Below are 21,707 nucleotides of genomic sequence, written 5' to 3' on the forward strand. Positions count from 1 at the left end.
GCCCCAACCCATAGCCCTCCTTCCATATACTGCCTTCACCTTCCCCAACCCACAGCCTGCCCTCCGTATACCGCCTTCACCTGTCCCAACCCACAGCCCACCCTCCATATACTGCCTTCGCCTGCCCCAACCCACAGCCTGCTCTCTGTATACCGCCTTCACCTGCCCCAACCCACAGCCTGCTCTCTGTATACTGCCTTCACCTGCCCCAACCCACAGCCTGCTCTCTGTATACTGCCTTCACCTGCCCCAACCCACAGCCTGATCTCCGTATACTGCCTTCACCTGCCCCAACCCACAGCCTGCCTTCCATATACCTCCTTCACCTGCCCCAACCCACAGCCTGCCTTCCATATTCCTCCTTCACCTGCCCCAACCCACAGCCTGCCTTCCATATACCTCCTTCACCTGCCCCAACTCACAGCCTGATCTCCGTATACTGCCTTCACCTGCCCCAACCCACAGCCTGCCTTCCATATACCTCCTTCACCTGCCCCAACCCACAGCCTGCCTTCCATATACCTCCTTCACCTGCCCCAATCCACAGCCTGCCTTCCATATACCTCCTATACCTGCCCCAATCCACAGCCTGCCTTCCATATACCTCCTTCACCTGCCCCAATCCACAGCTTGCCTTCCAAATACCTCCTTCACCTGCCCCAACCCACAGCCTGCCCTCCATATACTGCCTTCACCTGCCCCAATCCACAGCCTGCCTTCCATATACCTCCTTCACCTGCCCCAACCCACAGCCTGCCTTCCATATACCTCCTTCACCTGCCCCAACCCACAGCCTGCCTTCCATATACCTCCTTCACCTTCCCCAACCCACAGCCTGCCTTCCATATACCTCCTTCACCTGCCCCAACCCACAGCCTGCCTTCCATATACTGCCTTCACCTGCCCCAATCCACAGCCTGCCTTCCATATACCTCCTTCACCTGCCCCAACCCACAGCCTGCCTTCCATATACCTCCTTCACCTGCCCCAACCCACAGCCTGCCTTCCATATACCTCCTTCACCTTCCCCAACTCACAGCCTGATCTCCGTATACTGCCTTCACCTGCCCCAACCCACAGCCTGCCTTCCATATACCTCCTTCACCTGCCCCAACCCACAGCCTGCCTTCCATATTCCTCCTTCACCTGCCCCAACCCACAGCCTGCCTTCCATATACCTCCTTCACCTGCCCCAACTCACAGCCTGATCTCCGTATACTGCCTTCACCTGCCCCAACCCACAGCCTGCCTTCCATATACCTCCTTCACCTGCCCCAACCCACAGCCTGCCTTCCATATACCTCCTTCACCTGCCCCAATCCACAGCCTGCCTTCCATATACCTCCTATACCTGCCCCAATCCACAGCCTGCCTTCCATATACCTCCTTCACCTGCCCCAATCCACAGCTTGCCTTCCAAATACCTCCTTCACCTGCCCCAACCCACAGCCTGCCCTCCATATACTGCCTTCACCTGCCCCAATCCACAGCCTGCCTTCCATATACCTCCTTCACCTGCCCCAACCCACAGCCTGCCTTCCATATACCTCCTATACCTGCCCCAATCCACAGCCTGCCTTCCATATACCTCCTTCACCTGCCCCAATCCACAGCTTGCCTTCCATATACCTCCTTCACCTGCCCCAATCCACAGCCTGCCTTCCATATACTGACTTCACCTGCCCCAACCCACAGCCTGCCTTCCATATACTGCCTTCACCTGCCCCAACCCACAGCCTGCCTTCCATATACCTCCTTCACCTGCCCCAATCCACAGCTTGCCTTCCATATACCTCCTTCACCTGCCCCAATCCACAGCCTGCCTTCCATATACCTCCTTCACCTGCCCCAATCCACAGCCTGCCTTCCATATACCTCCTTCACCTGCCCCAATCCACAGCCTGCCTTCCATATACCTCCTTCACCTGCCCCAACCCACAGCCTGCCTTCCATATACCTCCTTCACCTGCCCCAATCCACAGCCTGCCTTCCATATACTGCCTTCACCTGCCCCAATCTACAGCCTGCCTTCCATATACTGCCTTCACCTGCCCCAACCCACAGCCTGCCTTCCATATACCTCCTTCACCTGCCCCAATCCACAGCCTGCCTTCCATATACCTCCTTCACCTGCCCCAACCCACAGCCTGCTCTACATATACTGCCTTCACCTGCCCCAACCCACAGCCTGCCTTCCATATACTGCCTTCACCTGCCCCAATCTACAGCCTGCCTTCCATATACTGCCTTCTTCTGCCCCAACCCACAGCCTACCTTCCATATACTGCCTTCACCTGCCCTAATCCACAGCCTGCCTTCCATATACCTCCTTCACCTGCCCCAACCAACAGCCTGCCTTCCATATACCTCCTTCACCTGCCCCAACCCACAGCCTGCCTTCCATATACCTCCTTCACCTGCCCCAATCCACAGCCTGCCTTCCATATACTGCCTTCACCTGCCCCAATTTACAGCCCGCCTTCCATATACTGCCTTCACCTGACCCAATCTACAGCCCGCCTTCCACATACCTCCTTCACCTGCCCCAACCCACAGCCCGTCTTCCATGTACTGCCTTCACCTGCCCCAACTCACAGCCTGCCTTCCATATACCTCCTTCACCTGCCCCAACCCACAGCCTGCTCTACATATACTGCCTTCACGTGCCCAAACCCACAGCCCTCCTTCCATATACCTCCTTCACCTGCCCCAACCCACAGCCTGCCTTCCATATACTGCCTTCACCTGCCCCAACCCACAGCCCGTCTTCCATATACCTCCTTCACCTGCCCCAACCCACAGCCTGCCTTCCATATACCTCCTTCACCTGCCCCAATCCACAGCCTGCCTTCCATATACCTCCTTCACCTGCCCCAATCCACAGCCTGCCTTCCATATACTGCCTTCACCTGCCCCAACCCACAGCCCGTCTTCCATATACCTCCTTCACCTGCCCCAACCCACAGCCTGCCTTCCATATACCTCCTTCACCTGCCCCAATCCACAGCCTGCCTTCCATATACCTCCTTCACCTGTCCCAACCCACAGCCTGCCCTCCATATACTGCCTTCGTCTGCCCTAACCCACAGCCTGCCTTGCATATACCGCCTTCACCTGCCCCAATCCACAGCCTGCCTTCCATATACCTCCTTCACCTGCCCCAATCTACAGCCCGCCTTCCATATACTGCCTTCACCTGTCCCAACCCACAGCCTGCCCTCCATATACTGCCTTCGTCTGCCCTAACCCACAGCCTGCCTTGCATATACCGCCTTCACCTGCCCCAACCCATAGCCCTCCTTCCATATACCTCCTTCACCTGCCCCAATCCACAGCCTGCCTTCCATATACTGCCTTCACCTGCCCCAATCCACAGCCTGCCCTCCATATACTGCCTTCGCCTGCCCCAACCCACAGCCTGCCCTCCATATACTGCCTTTGCCTGCCCCAACCCACAGCCTGCTCTCTGTATACTGCCTTCACCTGCCCCAACCCATAGCCTGCCTTCCATATACTGCCTTCACCTGCCCTCCGTATACTGCCTTCACCTTCCCCAACCCACAGCCTGCCCTCCGTATACCGCCTTCACCTGTCCCAACCCACAGCCTGCCTTCCATATACTGCCTTCACCTGCCCCAACCCACAGCCTGCTCTCTGTATACTGCCTTCACCTGCCCCAACCCACAGCCTGCTCTCTGTATACTGCCTTCACCTGCCCCAACCCACAGCCTGCTCTCTGTATACTGCCTTCACCTGCCCCAACCCACAGCCCTCCTTCCATATACTGCCTTCACCTGCCCCAACGCACAGCCTGCCCTCCATATACTGCCTTCACCTGCCCCAACCCATAGCCCTCCTTCCATATACTGCCTTCACCTTCCCCAACCCACAGCCTGCCCTCCGTATACCGCCTTCACCTGTCCCAACCCACAGCCCACCCTCCATATACTGCCTTCGCCTGCCCCAACCCACAGCCTGCTCTCTGTATACCGCCTTCACCTGCCCCAACCCACAGCCTGCTCTCTGTATACTGCCTTCACCTGCCCCAACTGTACTGGGTAAGACAACGCCGTGTATTGGTATTACTGATTATTACTGGGTGGGTGCCGCCCCCTCCTTCCTGTGACCATTAATACAAATGAAGAACTCCTGGTACTCACCTTCTCTTCACGACTCAGTGGTTTGGGAAGGACTTGACCTCCACCACTCGCCCCCATCATGTCCTGAGCCACAGATCTACAATCATCACAACAATCTGCAATCACAATCCATCCTCCAACAAAATAAGACAGCTCCACCCTACTACCCGCCCCCCTCCACCCTACTTACCCCCCCGCCCCGACAGCTCCACCCTATTACACCCCTATCTGACAGCTCCACCCTATTACACCCCGCCCCGACAGCTCCACCCTATTACACCCCTATCTGACAGCTCCACCCTACTACCCCCCGCCCTGACAGCTCCACCCTATTACACCCAGCTCTGACAGCTCCACCCTACTACCCCCCGCCCTGACAGCTCCACCCTACTACCCCCCGCCCCGACAGCTCCACCCTATTACACCCCTACCTGACAGCTCCACCCTATTACACCCTGCCCCGCAGCTCCACCCTATTACACCCCTATCTGACAGCTCCACCCTACTACCCCCTGCCCTGACAGCTCCACCCTATTACACCCAGCTCTGACAGCTCCACCCTATTACACCCCTCCCTGACAACTCCACCCTACTACCCCCCTCCCTGACAGCTCCACCCTATTACCCCCCTCCCTGACAGCTCCACCCTACTACCTTTCTGTATAATAGCTTCACCCAATTACACCCAGCTCTGACAGCTCCACCCTATTACCCCCCTCCCTGACAGCTCCACCCTACTACCTTTCTGTATAATAGCTTCACCCAATTACACCCAGCTCTGACAGCTCCACCCTACTACCCCCCTCCCTGACAGCTCCACCCTACTACCTTCCTGTATAATAGCTTCACCCAATTACACCCAGCTCTGACAGCTCCACCCTACTACCCCCCTCCCTGACAGCTCCACCCTATTACCCCCCTCCCTGACAGCTCCACCCTACTACCTTTCTGTATAATAGCTTCACCCAATTACACCCAGCTCTGACAGCTCCACCCTACTACCCCCCCTCCCGACAGCTCCACCCCATTACATTCCTATATAACCGCTGCACCCTATTACACCCCTCCCTGACAGCTCCACCCTACTACACCCCTCCCTGACAGCTCCACCCTACTACCCCTTTCCCTGACAGCTCCACCCTATTACACCCAGCTCTGACAGCTCCACCATACTATCCCCCTCCCTAACAGCTCCACCCTACTGCCCCCTTCCCTGACAGCTCCACCCTACTACATCCAGCTCCACCCTACTACACCCAGCTGGGTTGGATGTCAGACGGCTGCCAACTTATCAGCATGGATCAACCGCTTCACCTATTCCAATATCCATCAGACAGATATATCTGCACATGCTCAGTACATGGGACTCCTGCGGTCATAGACCTCCCTTGTATTAGCTCTGATGATGTCATACCTTGTGTACTGTCCATCTGTAAAGACATAAGAGAACAGAGAAGAGGCGAGTGAGTGCATGGAGGCAGGAGGAGGACGCAAAACGAGGACGCAGAACGAGGAGGCAGGAGGAGGACGCAGAACGAGGAGGCAGAACGAGGAGGCAGGAGGAGGACGCAGAACGAGGAGGCAGAACAAGGAGGCAGGAGGAGGAGGCAGAACGAGGAGGCAGAACGAGGAGGCAGAACGAGGAGGCAGGAGGAGGACGCAGAACGAGGAGGCAGGAGGAGGATGCAGAACGAGGAGGCAGAACGAGGAGGCAGGAGGAGGACGCAGAACGAGGAGGCAGAACAAGGAGGCAGGAAGAGGAGGCAGAACGAGGAGGCAGAACGAGGAGGCAGAACGAGGAGGCAGGAGGAGGACGCAGAACGAGGAGGCAGGAGGAGGATGCAGAACGAGGAGGCAGAACGAGGAGGCAGGAGGAGGACGCAGAACGAGGAGGCAGAACGAGGAGGCAGGAGGAGGACGCAGAACGAGGACGCAGAACGAGGAGGCAGGAGGAGGAGGCAGAACGAGGAGGCAGAACGAGGAGGCAGGAGGAGGACGCAGAACGAGGAGGCAGAACAAGGAGGCAGGAGGAGGAGGCAGAACGAGGAGGCAGAACGAGGAGGCAGGAGGAGGACGCAGAACGAGGAGGCAGGAGGAGGATGCAGAACGAGGAGGCAGAACGAGGAGGCAGGAGGAGGACGCAGAACGAGGAGGCAGAACGAGGAGGCAGGAGGAGGACGCAGAACGAGGAGGCAGGAGGAGGAGGCAGGAGGAGGACGCAGAACGAGGAGGCAGGAGGAGGATGCAGAACGAGGAGGCAGAACGAGGAGGCAGGAGGAGGACGCAGAATAAGGAGGCAGGAGGAGGACGCAGAACGAGGAGGAGAGTTCCAGGACATGAAGCCAGGAATGAAAAATAATCCTAAACTCACAGATTCAATGATTTCCCAAAAGAAAGAATTGAAGAGTATGAAGAGTAGTCTGGCATGGCTGTCCTATGGCACCGGGCCGCCATCTTGGATTTATGAAGAGAAATGCTGTCCTCATAGACATTGATGGGAAAGGGCGAGTCCCATGTGTGTGGAGGGGTGGTGGTGGTGGGGGGGGCTCTTTGTATACAAAGCCTCTGCCAGCAGATGAAAAATGGGACTTTAACATGGGGCGACCGAAGCTGCACTACAAAGATCAGGAACCCGTTTTCCTTCTGACACCTGAAGAAGCTGAAGTCCTGAATGAGGACATCATGACCATAAAGTGAGGAGACTTCTAATGTGTCCATACTACATACCCACCACCTACCACTGCCAGTGTTCATGGCTGGGGGGATAGTCAGCGTGTATATGGCCTCTCCAGGTCCTGTTTCCTGTAGTGCAGCTGCAGGGCGAGTTGGTGCGATTTGGATGCATTTTTAATGTGAGTTTTTACTACTGCGATTCATCTTTGATGAGTCTCTGGGGTGGGTCACTGGTCGTCAGGGAGCCAGCACCCGTCAGCTTCCTAACAACCATGAGAGTATAAAGAAAGGAGCTTTTTTTGGTGTGGGGTCCCCATTTAAATCTATACCAGACCTGTATGGCCGGGGGGGGGGGGGACCTCCACACTCTTTTTAATGCCGGCTCTTTTGTTTCCATTCTGCTGTCAGCAGGGAAGAGTCGCTGGTTGTTAGGATGTTGGCAGGTGCCGACTCCTAACAAATCGCATTGTGAAATGGATCAAGAAAGAATGCAGATGTGATTGTGATGCGTGTCCACTGAAGTCTATGGACCACAAAATCACACTGCATTGCACCAAACGTGCACAGGACCGGATCACAGACGCACTGCATGCATGTCAACGGCTCCATAGAAACTGATGTTATTTCACTTGTCATGCCATTCAATGAGTTCCAACACGCATTAGAAATCACATCCGTGTGAGCCCGGGTCACAGGGTGTGCGACATCCAAGGCATTCCTCTGGTAAGGACGGTCCCAGTCCCAGCATGTGTATGTCAGCCATCCAACTGCTGGAGACCTGTGCAGCACCGTCACAACTGCAGATCAGAGGCCATGACGGTCCTCGGCACCTACAGTTGTGTTCACAATAATAGCCGTGTGATGAAAAAAGTGAATAAAGCTGAAAATCCTTCTAATAGCTTTTATTTCCATCCACACAAATGCATTGGGAACACGACACATTCTATTCCAAATCACAACATGAAGAAAAATACATCAGATTTGTGTTGTTCCTCTAAAAAATGGAAGAAAAGTGAATATTAGACGGTTCAAAAAAATGGCCGTGTTTGTATTCTTCTTTACAAACTCCAACATTCACTACAGTGGGGCAAAAAAGACCTCAACTATGAGAGACAAAATGAGACAACAAATCCAGACAATCTCATTGGCTGATCTGGAAAGAATTTATTTGCAAATTATGGTGGAAAATAAGTATTTGGTGAATATGAAAAGTTCCTGTCAATACTTTGTTATATATCCTTTGTTGGCAATGACAGAGGTCAGACGTTTCCTGGAAGTCTTCACAAGGTTGGCACACACTGTTGCTGGTATGTTGGCCCATCCTCCATGCAGATCTCCTCCTCCATGCAGATCTCCTCTAGAGCAGTGATGTTTTGGGGCTGTCGCTGGGCAACACGGACTTTCAACTCCCTCCAAAGGTTTTCTATGGGGAGGAGATCTGGAGACTGGCTAGGCCACTCCAGGACCTTGAAATGCTTCTTACGAAGCCACTCCTTCGTTGCCCGGGCGGTATGTTTGGGATCATTGTCATGTTGGAAGACCCAGCCACGTTTCATCTTCAATGCCCTTGCTGATGGAAGGAGGTTTGCACTCAAAATCTCACGATACATGGCCCCATTCATTCTGTCCTGTACATGGATCAGTCGTCCTGGTCCCTTTGTGGAGAAACAGCCCCAAAGCATGATGTTGCCACCCCCATGCTTCACAGTAGGTATGGTGTTCTTTGGATGCAACTCAGCATTCTCTCTCCTCCAAACACGACGAGTTGTGTTTCTACCAAACAGTTCTATTTTGGTTTCATCTGACCATATGACATTCTCCCAATCCTCTTCTGGATCATCCAAATGCTCTCTAGCAAACTTCAGAGGGGCCCCGGACATGTACTGGCTTAAGCAGGGGGACACGTCTGGCACTGCAGGATCTGAGTCCCTGGCGGCGTAGTGTGTTGCTGATGGTAGCCTTTGTTACGTTGGTCCCAGCTCTCTGTAGGTCATTCACTATGTCCCCCCGTGTGGTCCTGGGATTTTTGCTCACCGTTCTTGTGATCATTTTGACCCCACGGGGTGAGATCTTGCGTGGAGCCCCAGATGGAGGGAGATTATCAGTGGTCTTGTATGTCTTCCATTTTCTAATTATTGCTCCCACAGTTGATTTGTTCACACCAAGCTGCTTGCCTATTGCAGATTCAGTCTTCCCAGCCTGGTGCAGGTCTACAATTTTGTTTCTGGTGTCCTTCGACAGCTCTTTGGTCTTCACCATAGTGGAGTTTGGAGTGTGACTGTTTGAGGTTGTGGACAGGTGTCTTTTATACTGATAACAAGTTCAAACAGGTGCCATTGATACAGGTAATGAGTGCAGGAGGAGGAGCCTCTTAAAGAAGAAGGTCCAGGTCTGTGAGAGCCAGAAATCTTGTTGTTTGTAGGTGACCAAATACTTATTTTCCACCATAATTTGCAAATAAATTCTTTCCAGATCAGCCAATGAGATTGTCTGGATTTGTTTTCTCATTTTGTCTCTCATAGTTGAGGTCTTCCTATGATGCCAATTACAGGCCTCTCTCATCTCTGTAAGTGGGAGAACTTGTACCATTGGTGGGGACTAAATACTTTTTTGCCCCACTGTATATAAACTGAGAAATGTTTGAAGATTTTGCTTTCCTTTGAATGACTTCATGAATATTTGGTTGTAGTCGCACTGTTTCTGAGAACTGCTGTACATCTGTGTTGCATGGAGTCCCCCAACTTCTGGCCCCTGTGATCAGGTATTCCAGCCCAGGATGATTGGACCACATTCCACACTTCTTCTCTATTTCTTGGTTTGGCCTCAGAAACGGCATTTTTGATGTCACCCCACAAGTTTTCTATTGGATGAAGATCCGGGGATTGGGCTGGCCACTCCATAACGTCCATCTTGTTGGTCTGGAACCAAGATGTCGCACGTTTACTGGTGTGTTTGGGGTCGTTGTCTTGTTGGAACCCCCATTTCAAGGGCATTTCCTCTTCAGCATAAGGCAGCATGACCTCTTCAAGTATTCTGATGGATTCAAACTGATCCATGATCCCTGGTATGCGATAAATAGGCCCAACACCGTAGTATGAGAAACATCCCCATATCATGATGCTTGCACCACCATGCTTCACGGTCTTCACAGTGTCCTGTGGCTTGAATTCAGTGTTTGGGGGTCGTCTGACAAACTGTCTCCGCCCACTAGACCCAAAAAGAACAATCTTACTTCCATCAGTCCACAAAATGTTGCGCCATTTCTCTTTAGGCCGGTCAATGTGCTCTTTGGCAGATTGTAACCTCTTCAGCACACGTCTTTTCTCCAACAGTGGGACTTTGCGGGGACTTCTTGCAGATAGCTTGGCTTCACATCGGCGTCTTCTAATTGTAACAGTCCTCACAGGGAACGTCACACCTTCTTTCATCTTCCTGGGGCTGATTGTTGGCTGAGTCCTCACAGGGAACGTCACACCTTCTTTCATCTTCCTGGAGCTGATTGTTGGCTGAGTCCGCCCCATGTTGGCTATTCTTCTATCCATTCCAATGGTAGTTTTTCGCTTTCTTCCACGTCTTTCAGGTTTTGGTTTCCATTTTAAAGCATTTGTGATCATTTTAGCTAAACAGCCGATCATTTTCTGCACTTCTTTATATGTTTTCCCCTCCAATCAACTTTATAATCAAGGTACGCTGTTCTTCTGAACAATGTCTGGAACGACCCATTTTCCTCAGAATTTCAGAGAGAAATGCACTGTAACCAGCATGTCCAACATTTGCTGCCTTCCTTCCTTAAATAAGGGCAATCATTGCCACCTGTTTATCAAAGAATGAATGACCTCACTAATAGAACTCCACACGGCTATTATTGTGAACACGCCCCTTTCAATGAGTGATTCAATGACACAGAATCAGCAGCATGCATGTCATGACTGTCGGGTCTGTTGGATTTCTATGACTCTACTACACCTGCTAGGAAATTATCTGCCATGTAGAAATATCATTTCCACCAAAAACAGTGATTGATCCGGTTAGTGATGTCTGACGGCTAGTATTTTCAACACAACTGTAGGAGGGTTTACTTCCAATTTACATCTATTGTAATGTCCTTATCTTCTACAGTCAGCAGTAGGGATGGACATGGGCGTGTAAAACGCGTGTTATAGCTGAGTGAATGAAACGTGTGTTATAGCTGAGTGAATGAAACGTGTGTTATAGCTTAGTGAATGAAATGTGTGTTATAGCTGAGTGGATGAAACGTGTTATAGCTTAGTGAATGAAACGTGTGTTATAGCTGAGTGAATGAAACGCCTGTTATAGCTGAGTGAATGAAACGCCTGTTATAGCTGAGTGAATGAAACGCGTGTTATAGCTGAGTGAACGAAACGTGTGTTATAGCTTAGTGGATGAAACGTGTTATAGCTGAGTGAATGAAACGTGTGTTATAGCTGAGTGAATGAAACGTGTGTTATAGCTGAGTGAATGAAACGTGTGTTATAGCTGAGTGAATGAAACGTGTGTTATAGCTGAGTGAATGAAACGTGTGTTATAGCTGAGTGAATGAAACGTGTGTTATAGCTGAGTGAATGAAACGTGTGTTATAGCTGAGTGGATGAAACGTGTTATAGCTTAGTGGATGAAACGTGTTATAGCTGAGTGGATGAAACATGTGTTATAGCTTAGTGGATGAAACATGTGTTATAGCTGAGTGAATGAAACGTGTGTTATAGCTGAGTGAATGAAACGTGTGTTATAGCTGAGTGAATTCTGCCCTTTTTGCATAGTACTCACCCGTGCCAATCTCCATAGAAGCTTCCTCTTCCTTACACATCTTATAGCCCCGCACTTTGACCTCTTCCACCTCCTCTTTCACCTCAACTTTGATCTTCTTTCCATCCTGAATAAAAGACAAGAGAAGATAAGGGAATCCTGTAAAATGCGAGAAGAACACGAGAGTGCCACCTAATGGCTGCATATGAGAATACATAACATTCATACATAGAAGTGCACAATACTGAGCTGCACAAGTCACCCTGAGAATCAGGAACAAATAAACGCTGCGCTACTAAAATGATAGCAGACTTCAACAGGACAGCACTACTACATCAGTAATGAATGAATGAATGAATTCTCAAGTCTCATTTATTTATTTCAGGTACTTATATAGCGCCATCAATTTACACAGCGCTTTACATATATATTGTACATTCACATCAGTCCCCGCCCCCGAGGAGCGCACAATCTAGGGTCCCTAACTCACATTCATACATACACATACTAGGCCAATTTTTAGACAGGAGCCAATTTACCTCCCAGCATGTCTTTGGAGTGTGGGGGGAAACCAGGGTACCCAGAGGAAACCCACGCAGGCACAGGGAGAACATGCAAACTCCAGGCAGGAGGTGCCGTGGTTGGGATTCGAACCAAGGACCCGAGTACTGCCAGGAAGAAGTGCTAACCACTCAGCCACTGTGCTGTCTTTATATCATAAAGCTCACCTTCTGTACAAAAAGCCATAAAAAAACCAGTGACGTCATTCCGTAAATACACTGCAAGCAAATTCAGCAGAAATGTGCAGCTGAAACCTTCCACTCTGATGTGGACACACCTTCCACACCCCTTTTGGGTAACTCTCACCCTCCCAACAACGGTCAGTGTGTGCTCCCGTATAGTCAGATTTGTATCTCCTCTGCTTGGTCATCAAATCCTCGGAGACTCCGGTGAGCAGCAGCAGCTCACGTGGTGGAAGGATGGCTCATCACGGGAAATAAAAGGCGACATAGTGCTCACTGTTGTTTTATTGATACAATCATGAACATACAACAAGCCCCTCACATGTACAACAAGCCCCTCACATGTACAACAAGCCCCTCACATGTACAACATGCCCCTCACATGTACAACAAGCCCCTCACATGTACAACAAGCTCCACACATGTACAACAAGCTCCACACATGTACAACAAGCCCCTCACATGTACAACAAGCCCCTCACATGTACAACAAGCCCCTCACATGTACAACAAGCCCCTCACATGTACAACAAGCCCCTCACATGTACAACATGCCCCTCACATGTACAACAAGCCCCTCACATGTACAACAAGCCCCTCACATGTACAACATGCCCCTCACATGTACAACAAGCCCCTCACATGTACAAACACATGATATGAGCATATACCAGTGCAAATCCTTACACTGGGGGGATGGGAAGGGATATTATTCGTCAGTCCAGCTGCTTCAGCCCTCACCTCTGTGAAACCACGCCCAGGCCACGCCCCTACACATTTCATTGTAATGACTTCATCAAAGTGCAGCCTGTGAAGAGGACCTGTCCCCGGATCTGGAGGACTTTGGGGTCCAGAATTAGGACATAGATTTCCGCTTAGGTGTCAAGGCTTGCTGTTTATGAAAGGAACTCTTATTGGATTCCATTCGTTTCTGTCACATTTGTCTTCTTCTTTAGGGGTGAGAACGGGCTTTTCCCAATAGTCACCTTCTTGATGAAGGCATAGAAAGATGGTCCAACCAGAGATGCTCCACTGACCAGCACTTGAGCCATAGGATCCTTCTCACATGGACATACATATTGCCCCCCCAGGAAAGCGGTCTTCCAAGGCATCCACCAAGAAGCTCAAGTCTTCCAGGAACTTCCAGATGGCAGGATCCCATTGATTTGATTCCCTGGAATGGAGCACATGCTTTGAGGGCTTAGCGAATTCCCACCCAGTCACCACAAGCTGAACCTACCAGAGAGAAGAGGGCCTCCTATCTTAACCTCCTATCTGTGGCGTCTTTAAACGTGACCTCATCCACCGGGACCTTCCGGATCTTATTCAAGTAGGAAATGTCCAAGACAACAGGCAGAGAACCACAATTTTTTGTAGAACTCCTCCTCCATGGGATCCTGCTGGGCGAAATGCTTCGGAGGTGAAAATATCCCTACGTAAGCACAATACATCACTGCCAGCAAGTGAGGGGGGCACTGGGAAGGATTGGGATGTTTAGCAGTCGCCAGAACCCCAATCCAAGGACTTCTGGAAAAGAGGATTCCAGCAGCGGTACCTCCAAGTTAGTATGCACCATATGTTCCAGGAAGCCCACTGTGTGCCATGCAGGTCTGCCCCTTTTTGAACACCCCTACTGCAGTATATCACTGCCCAGCCCCACTGGACCGGGAACAATGCAAGGGAAAGGCTGCCACCTGCACTACCTTTAACAGAGGCAGTCACCAGTCCATAGCTTCATGGCCAGCTGGCCCATCCTTCACCCTTCACAGCAGGAGTGCCTTGTAGTCTTCAGGGACTTGACTTCCCCCAGGGGGGAATCACTGCCCTGGACCTGTAAAAGACCCTGCCAGTGAGGTCACCTGATACATTGTGCCCCAGAGGTCGCTGCCCACAGCATCCATGATGACCTGCAGACATTACACGCAGTCTCCACTTTTCAATGTGGGGTCCAGGTACAGTCCCTCCTGGGCTTCTGGTAGTCGATGACCCATCCGGGTGAAGCCTTTCTCTACCCCAGCAGGGGTGCTCAAAATAGGACAGACAATAAGGGCCTAATGCCCATGAAGTTAGATCTTCAGAGAGACGTTTGTAGGCATATCTATCATGTAAGGACCCTAGCTAAGGCCTAGCTGAGCTGAGAGGGGTTATGCCGAGGTGGGAAATTCCTGCCTTTTTCTGCCCAGGGCCCATTCACCTGAAGGGGGCAGCATAACCCAAGTAGCCAAGATTATGACATGTTCTGGGAGTATGACTAAGAAAACAGGTCTGTGACCAGATGTTGTCCTCCACAATCGGAATATCACTACAGGAGAAAGAATTCATTTATAGGAAAACCATCACCGGCATTTTGAGGGTTAAAGGGTAACCCTAACCCCTTGTTTGCCACTGACAAGAGGCCTATGCTGGAAGACAACCGCCTCTGGCTGGCCAGGTCAGTGCGCCGGACCTTCGCTGCAATTCCCCTTCTGCTCTAACACTGAAAAATGGTCTGTTGACCAGCGATGAAATGTGGAGTGCAGGGTGTGGCAGCAAAGGGTTAAAGGTCAGTTCCTTGACCCTAAATTCCACATACCTGAAAGTTCTGCACGTCTTCCGTGTTCACGCCGCCTTCAGGATGAAGTGGAGAGGGGTGTCCCTCTATGTATCCACCTGCAGAGAACACACACAGTCTGTATTGTTCACAAAGAGGATCCTACACACCACACCAATCAGAAGGACCGGTCAGCATTGTCCCGATTTATCACCATAGCTCTGCTCCTCCACAATCTAATGTTCACAAAGAGGATCCTACACTCTACACCAATCAGAAGGACCGGTCAGCATTGTCCCGATTTATCACCATAGCTCCACTCCTCCACAATCTACTATTCACAAAGCGGATCCTACACACCACACCAATCAGAAGGACCGGTCAGCATTGTCCCGATTTATTGCCATAGCTCCGCTCCTCCACAATCTACTATTCACAAAGAGGATCCTACACTCTACACCAATCAGAAGGACCGGTCAGCATTGTCCCGATTTATCACCATAGCTCCGCTCCTCCACAATCTAATGTTCACAAAGGGGATCCTACACGCCACACCAATCAGAAGGACCGGTCAGCATTGTCCCGATTTATCACCATAGCTCCGCTCCTCCACAATCTACTATTCACAAAGGGGATCCTACACTCCACACCAATCAGAAGGACCGGTCAGCATTGTCCCGATTTATCACCATAGCTCCGCTCCTCCACAATCTAATGTTCACAAAGAGAATCCTACACACCACACCAATCAGAAGGACCGGTCAGCATTGTTCCATTTTATCACCATAGCTCCGCTCCTCCACAGATGGTGATACCCAAAGCACCCCAGATCAGTTCTGGAACACAATCCTACAAGGTCTGGGGCCCTCAGCTTTCCCAGTTGGCCATGGTGAGGCCAAGTGACCTTTGTCTAGATGAAGTGGCCAGAGGTCAGGTCCAAGGTAAGTATTTTATTAAGCTGTACTCTTCTTTTTGTTTAGGTGTCACTTAGTGTTGTTGCATGGGCGGGCGGGTAAATAACAGGACCTTCAATTATTATGTACAATCCACTTTACATTGCAAAGTGCTTTTTTTGGACAGAAGGACAACAAGGAAATCAGAGAGCTACCATTCACTATTCTCCTCTAGGATGGATGGACATGGAGGAGATCAGTGAGCTACCATTCACTATTCTCCTCTAGGATGGATGAACATTGAGAAGATCAGTGAGCTACCATTCACTATTCTCCTCTAGATTGGAGGAACATGGAGGAGATTGGTGAGATACCATTCACTATTCTCTAGTTTGGATGAACATGGAGACCAGAGAGCTATCATTCAATATTCTCCTCTAGGCTGGATGAACATGGAGGAGATCAGAGAGCTACCATTCACTATTCTCCTCTAGATTGGATGAACATGGAGGTGATCAGAGATCTACCATTCACTATTCTCATCTAGATTGGATGAACATGGAGGAGATCAGAGAGCTACTATTCACTATTCTCCTCTAGGATGGATGGACATGGAGGAGATCAGTGAGCTACCATTCACTATTCTCATCTAGAATGGATGAACATGGAGGAGATCAGAGAGCTACTATTCACTATTCTCATCTAGGCTCGATGAACATGGAGGAGATCAGACAGCTAACATTCACTATTCTCCTCTAGAATGGATGAACTTGGAGGAGATCGGTGAGCTACCATTCACTATTCTCCTCTAGACTGGATGAACATGGAGGAGATCAGAGAGCTACCATTCATTATTCTCCTCTAGACTGGATGAACATGGAGGAGATCAGAGAGCTACCATTCACTATTTTTCTCTAGGCTGGATGAACATGGAGACCAGAGAGCGAGCATTCACTATTCTCCTTTAGACTGGATGAACATGGAGGAGATCAGAGAGCTATCATTCACTATTTTCCTCTAGGCTGGATGAACACGGAAGAGATCAGAGAGCTACCAATCACTATTCTCCTCTAGACTGGATCAACATGGAGACCAGAGAGCTACCATTCATTATTCTCCTCTAGGATGGATGAACTTGAAGGAGACCAGAGAGCTACCATTCACTATTCTCCTCTAGACTTGATGAACATGGAGGAGACCAGAGAGCTACCATTCACTATTTTCCTCTAGGCTGGATGAACATGGAGGAGATCGGTGAGCTACCATTCACTCCTCCCAACCGCCATCCAATCCACCAGAGGGAGCCCCACTCACCCACATCCTTCATCTAATCCACCAGAGGAAGCCCCCCATCCTCCATCTAATCCACAAGATGGAGCCCCATGCCCCCCAACCGCCATCCAATCCACCAGAGGGAGCCCCACTCTCCATTCAATCCACTAAAGGGAGCCCCACTTCCCCCATTCATTCAATTCACCAGACAGAGACCCACTCTATCCCATCCTCCATCCAATCCACCAGAGGGAGCCGCACTCACCCCCATCCACCATCCAATACACCAGAAAGAGCACCACTCACCCCAATCGTCCATCCAATCCACCAGAGGGAGCCCCACTCCCCTCATCCTCCATCCAATCCTCCAGAGGGAGCCCCATTCTCCCCCATCCAATCCACAAGAGGGAGCCCCCTCTCCCCCTATCCTTCATTCAATCCACAAGAGGGAGCCCCTCTCCCCCTATCCTTCATTCAATCCACAAGAGGGAGCCCCTCTCCCCCTATCCTCCATACAATCCACAAGAGGGAGCCCCTCTCCCCCTATCCTCCATACAATCCACCAGAGGGAGTCCCACTCCCCCCCACCACCTTTACAGTGAAGAACATTCACACCATCACACCCCCCCCCCCCCCCACCAGGGCAGGAAAGACAGATCATATATTCCTTCCATGATGGGCCCCTCAGAGCACAGAGAACCCACATGTAGTGTTTATTACTCACCTGTGCTGATCTCTATAGGTACTTCCTCCTCTTTAATTCTCACATGGAGTTCTTCCTCCTCTTCCTCAAATTTGACATTTCTGTGAATGGAGGTGTCTGCCGAGAACAGAATGGGAGTGAGGGAGGGGAGGAGAAAAAGAGACAGAGGTGGAGGTGAGACTAAGGGACGGGGGCATAAAAGGGAAAGGGTAAGACAGGAACAGAGAATGGAGGGGGAAGGGAGAGGGACAGAGAATGAAGGGGGAAGGGAGAGGGACAGAGAATGGAGGGGGAAGGGAGAGGGACAGAGAATGGAGGGGGAAGAGAGAGGGACAGAGAATGGAAGGGGGGGCATAAAAAGGAGGGGGAGGGGAGAGGGACAGGGAGAGGAGAGGGGAAGAAAGAGGGACAGAGAATGGAGGGGGAGGGAAAGGGACAGATAATGGAGGGGGAAGGGTGAGGGACAGAGAATAGAGGGGGGAAGGGAGAGGGACAGAGAATAGAGGGGGGAAGGGAGAGGGACAGAGAATAGAGGGGGGAAGGGAGAGGGACAGAGAATGGAGGGGGGGGGGAGACAGAGAATGGAGGAGGGAAGAGAGAAGGACAGAGAATGGGGGGGGGGGGAGAGGGAGGGGAGAGGCGAAGGGAGAGGGACAGAGAATGGGGGGGGGAGGGACAGGGAGGGGAGAGGTGAAGGGAGAGGGACAGAGAATGGAGGGGGGGGGGAGGGACAGAGAATGGAGGGGAAGGGGAGAGGGACAGAGAATGGAGGAGGGAAGAGAGAAGGACAGAGAATGGGGTGGGGGAAGAGGGACAGGGAGGGGAGAGGCGAAGGGAGAGGGACAGAGAATGGGGGGGGGGGGAGGGACAGGTAGGGGAGAGGTGAAGGGAGAGGGACAGAGAATGGAGGGAGGAGGGGAGAGGGACAGGGAAGGTGTGATACATATGTGACGTGTGTATAGAATGTATGTGTGAAGGATGATTGACACTCAATTGCCATGATTTTAGTAGGATATATCAGAGAGGGGTAACTAGAGTTTAGGATATATCAGAGAGGGGTAACTAGAGTTTAGGATATATCAGTGGAGGGGTAACTAGAGTTTAGGATATATCAGTGGAGGGGTAACTAGAGTTTAGGATACATCGGTGGAGGGGTAACTAGAGTTTAGGATACATCGGTGGAGGGTAACTAGAGTTTAGTAGGATACATCAGTGGAGGGTAACTAGAGTTTAGGATACATCAGTGGAGGGTAACTAGAGTTTAGTAGGATACATCAGTGGGGGGGTAACTAGAGTTTAGTAGGATACATCAGTGGGGGGGTAACTAGAGTTTAGGATACATCAGTGGAGGGTAACTAGAGTTTAGTAGGATACATCAGTGGGGGGGTAACTAGAGTTTAGGATACATCAGTGGAGGGGTAACTAGAGTTTAGGATACATCAGTGGAGGGGTAACTAGAGTTTAGGATACATCAGTGGAGGGTAACTAGAGTTTAGGATACATCAGTGGAGGGGTAACTAGAGTTTAGTAGGATACATCAGAGAGGGGTAACTAGAGTTTAGTAGGATACATCAGTGGAGGGGTAACTAGAGTTTAGTAGGATACATCAGTGGAGGGGTAACTAGAGTTTAGTAGGATACATCAGTGGAGGGGTAACTAGAGTTTAGTAGGATACATCAGTGGAGGGGTAACTAGAGTTTAGGATACATCGGTGGAGGGGTAACTAGAGTTTAGGATACATCGGTGGAGGGGTAACTAGAGTTTAGGATACATCGGTGGAGGGGTAACTAGAGTTTAGGATACATCAGTGGAGGGTAACTAGAGTTTAGGATACATCAGTGGAGGGTAACTAGAGTTTAGGATACATCAGTGGGGGGGTAACTAGAGTTTAGGATACATCAGTGGAGGGTAACTAGAGTTTAGGATACATCAGTGGGGGGGTAACTAGAGTTTAGGATACATCAGTGGAGGGTAACTAGAGTTTAGGATACATCAGTGGAGGGTAACTAGAGTTTAGGATACATCAGTGGAGGGGTAACTAGAGTTTAGTAGGATACATCAGAGAGGGGTAACTAGAGTTTAGTAGGATACATCAGTGGAGGGTAACTAGAGTTTAGTAGGATACATCAGCGGAGGGGTAACTAGAGTTTAGTAGGATACATCAGAGAGGGGTAACTAGAGTTTAGTAGGATACATCAGTGGAGGGGTAACTAGAGTTTAGTAGGATACATCAGTGGAGGGGTAACTAGAGTTTAGTAGGATACATCAGTGGAGGGTAACTAGAGTTTAGTAGGATACATCAGAGAGGGGTAACTAGAGTTTAGTAGGATACATCAGTGGAGGGTAACTAGAGTTTAGTAGGATACATCAGTGGAGGGGTAACTAGAGTTTAGTAGGATACATCAGTGGAGGGTAACTAGAGTTTAGTAGGATACATCAGTGGGGGGTAACTAGAGTTTAGGATACATCAGTGGAGGGGTAACTAGAGTTTAGTAGGATACATCAGTGGAGGGTAACTAGAGTTTAGGATACATCAGTGGAGGGTAACTAGAGTTTAGTAGGATACATCAGTGGGGGGGTAACTAGAGTTTAGTAGGATACATCAGTGGGGGGGTAACTAGAGTTTAGGATACATCAGTGGAGGGTAACTAGAGTTTAGTAGGATACATCAGTGGGGGGGTAACTAGAGTTTAGGATACATCAGTGGAGGGGTAACTAGAGTTTAGGATACATCAGTGGAGGGGTAACTAGAGTTTAGGATACATCAGTGGAGGGTAACTAGAGTTTAGGATACATCAGTGGAGGGTAACTAGAGTTTAGTAGGATACATCAGCGGAGGGGTAACTAGAGTTTAGTAGGATACATCAGAGAGGGGTAACTAGAGTTTAGTAGGATACATCAGTGGAGGGGTAACTAGAGTTTAGTAGGATACATCAGTGGAGGGGTAACTAGAGTTTAGTAGGATACATCAGTGGGGGGGTAACTAGAGTTTAGGATACATCAGTGGAGGGTAACTAGAGTTTAGTAGGATACATCAGTGGGGGGGTAACTAGAGTTTAGGATACATCAGTGGAGGGTAACTAGAGTTTAGGATACATCAGTGGGGGGGTAACTAGAGTTTAGGATACATCAGTGGAGGGTAACTAGAGTTTAGGATACATCAGTGGAGGGGTAACTAGAGTTTAGGATACATCGGTGGAGGGGTAACTAGAGTTTAGGATACATCAGTGGAGGGGTAACTAGAGTTTAGGATACATCAGTGGAGGGTAACTAGAGTTTAGGATACATCAGTGGGGGGGTAACTAGAGTTTAGGATACATCAGTGGAGGGTAACTAGAGTTTAGGATACATCAGTGGAGGGTAACTAGAGTTTAGGATACATCAGTGGAGGGGTAACTAGAGTTTAGTAGGATACATCAGCGGAGGGGTAACTAGAGTTTAGTAGGATACATCAGAGAGGGGTAACTAGAGTTTAGTAGGATACATCAGTGGAGGGGTAACTAGAGTTTAGTAGGATACATCAGTGGAGGGGTAACTAGAGTTTAGTAGGATACATCAGAGAGGGGTAACTAGAGTTTAGTAGGATACATCAGTGGAGGGTAACTAGAGTTTAGTAGGATACATCAGTGGAGGGTAACTAGAGTTTAGTAGGATACATCAGTGGAGGGGTAACTAGAGTTTAGTAGGATACATCAGTGGAGGGTAACTAGAGTTTAGTAGGATACATCAGCGGAGGGGTAACTAGAGTTTAGTAGGATACATCAGAGAGGGGTAACTAGAGTTTAGTAGGATACATCAGTGGAGGGGTAACTAGAGTTTAGTAGGATACATCAGTGGAGGGGTAACTAGAGTTTAGTAGGATACATCAGTGGAGGGTAACTAGAGTTTAGTAGGATACATCAGAGAGGGGTAACTAGAGTTTAGTAGGATACATCAGTGGAGGGGTAACTAGAGTTTAGTAGGATACATCAGTGGAGGGGTAACTAG

At 50.1% G+C, this 21,707-nt stretch overlaps 1 protein-coding gene across 2 annotated transcripts in view; it reads right to left on the reverse strand.

The window, feature by feature from the left end:
- LOC149428507 (uncharacterized) overlaps positions 1-21,707 on the reverse strand; it is a 71,333-nt gene that overhangs the window by 42,299 nt on the left and 7,327 nt on the right. For both annotated transcript variants that reach the window (XM_089667324.1, XM_089667325.1), the window contains exons 3-7: positions 17,742-17,837; positions 14,895-14,971; positions 11,601-11,706; positions 5,554-5,569; positions 4,161-4,236 (exon numbers count right to left, since the gene is read on the reverse strand). In XM_089667324.1, coding sequence (XP_089523450.1) covers positions 4,161-4,236; positions 5,554-5,569; positions 11,601-11,706; positions 14,895-14,971; positions 17,742-17,837 — 371 coding nt within the window. The remainder of the gene's footprint in view (positions 1-4,160; positions 4,237-5,553; positions 5,570-11,600; positions 11,707-14,894; positions 14,972-17,741; positions 17,838-21,707) is intronic.

This window comes from Staurois parvus, unplaced genomic scaffold (genome assembly GCF_062004578.1).
Source record: "Staurois parvus isolate SC_StPar_1 unplaced genomic scaffold, SC_StPar_1.0 ptg003178l, whole genome shotgun sequence".
Taxonomy (NCBI): Eukaryota; Metazoa; Chordata; class Amphibia; order Anura; family Ranidae; genus Staurois; species Staurois parvus.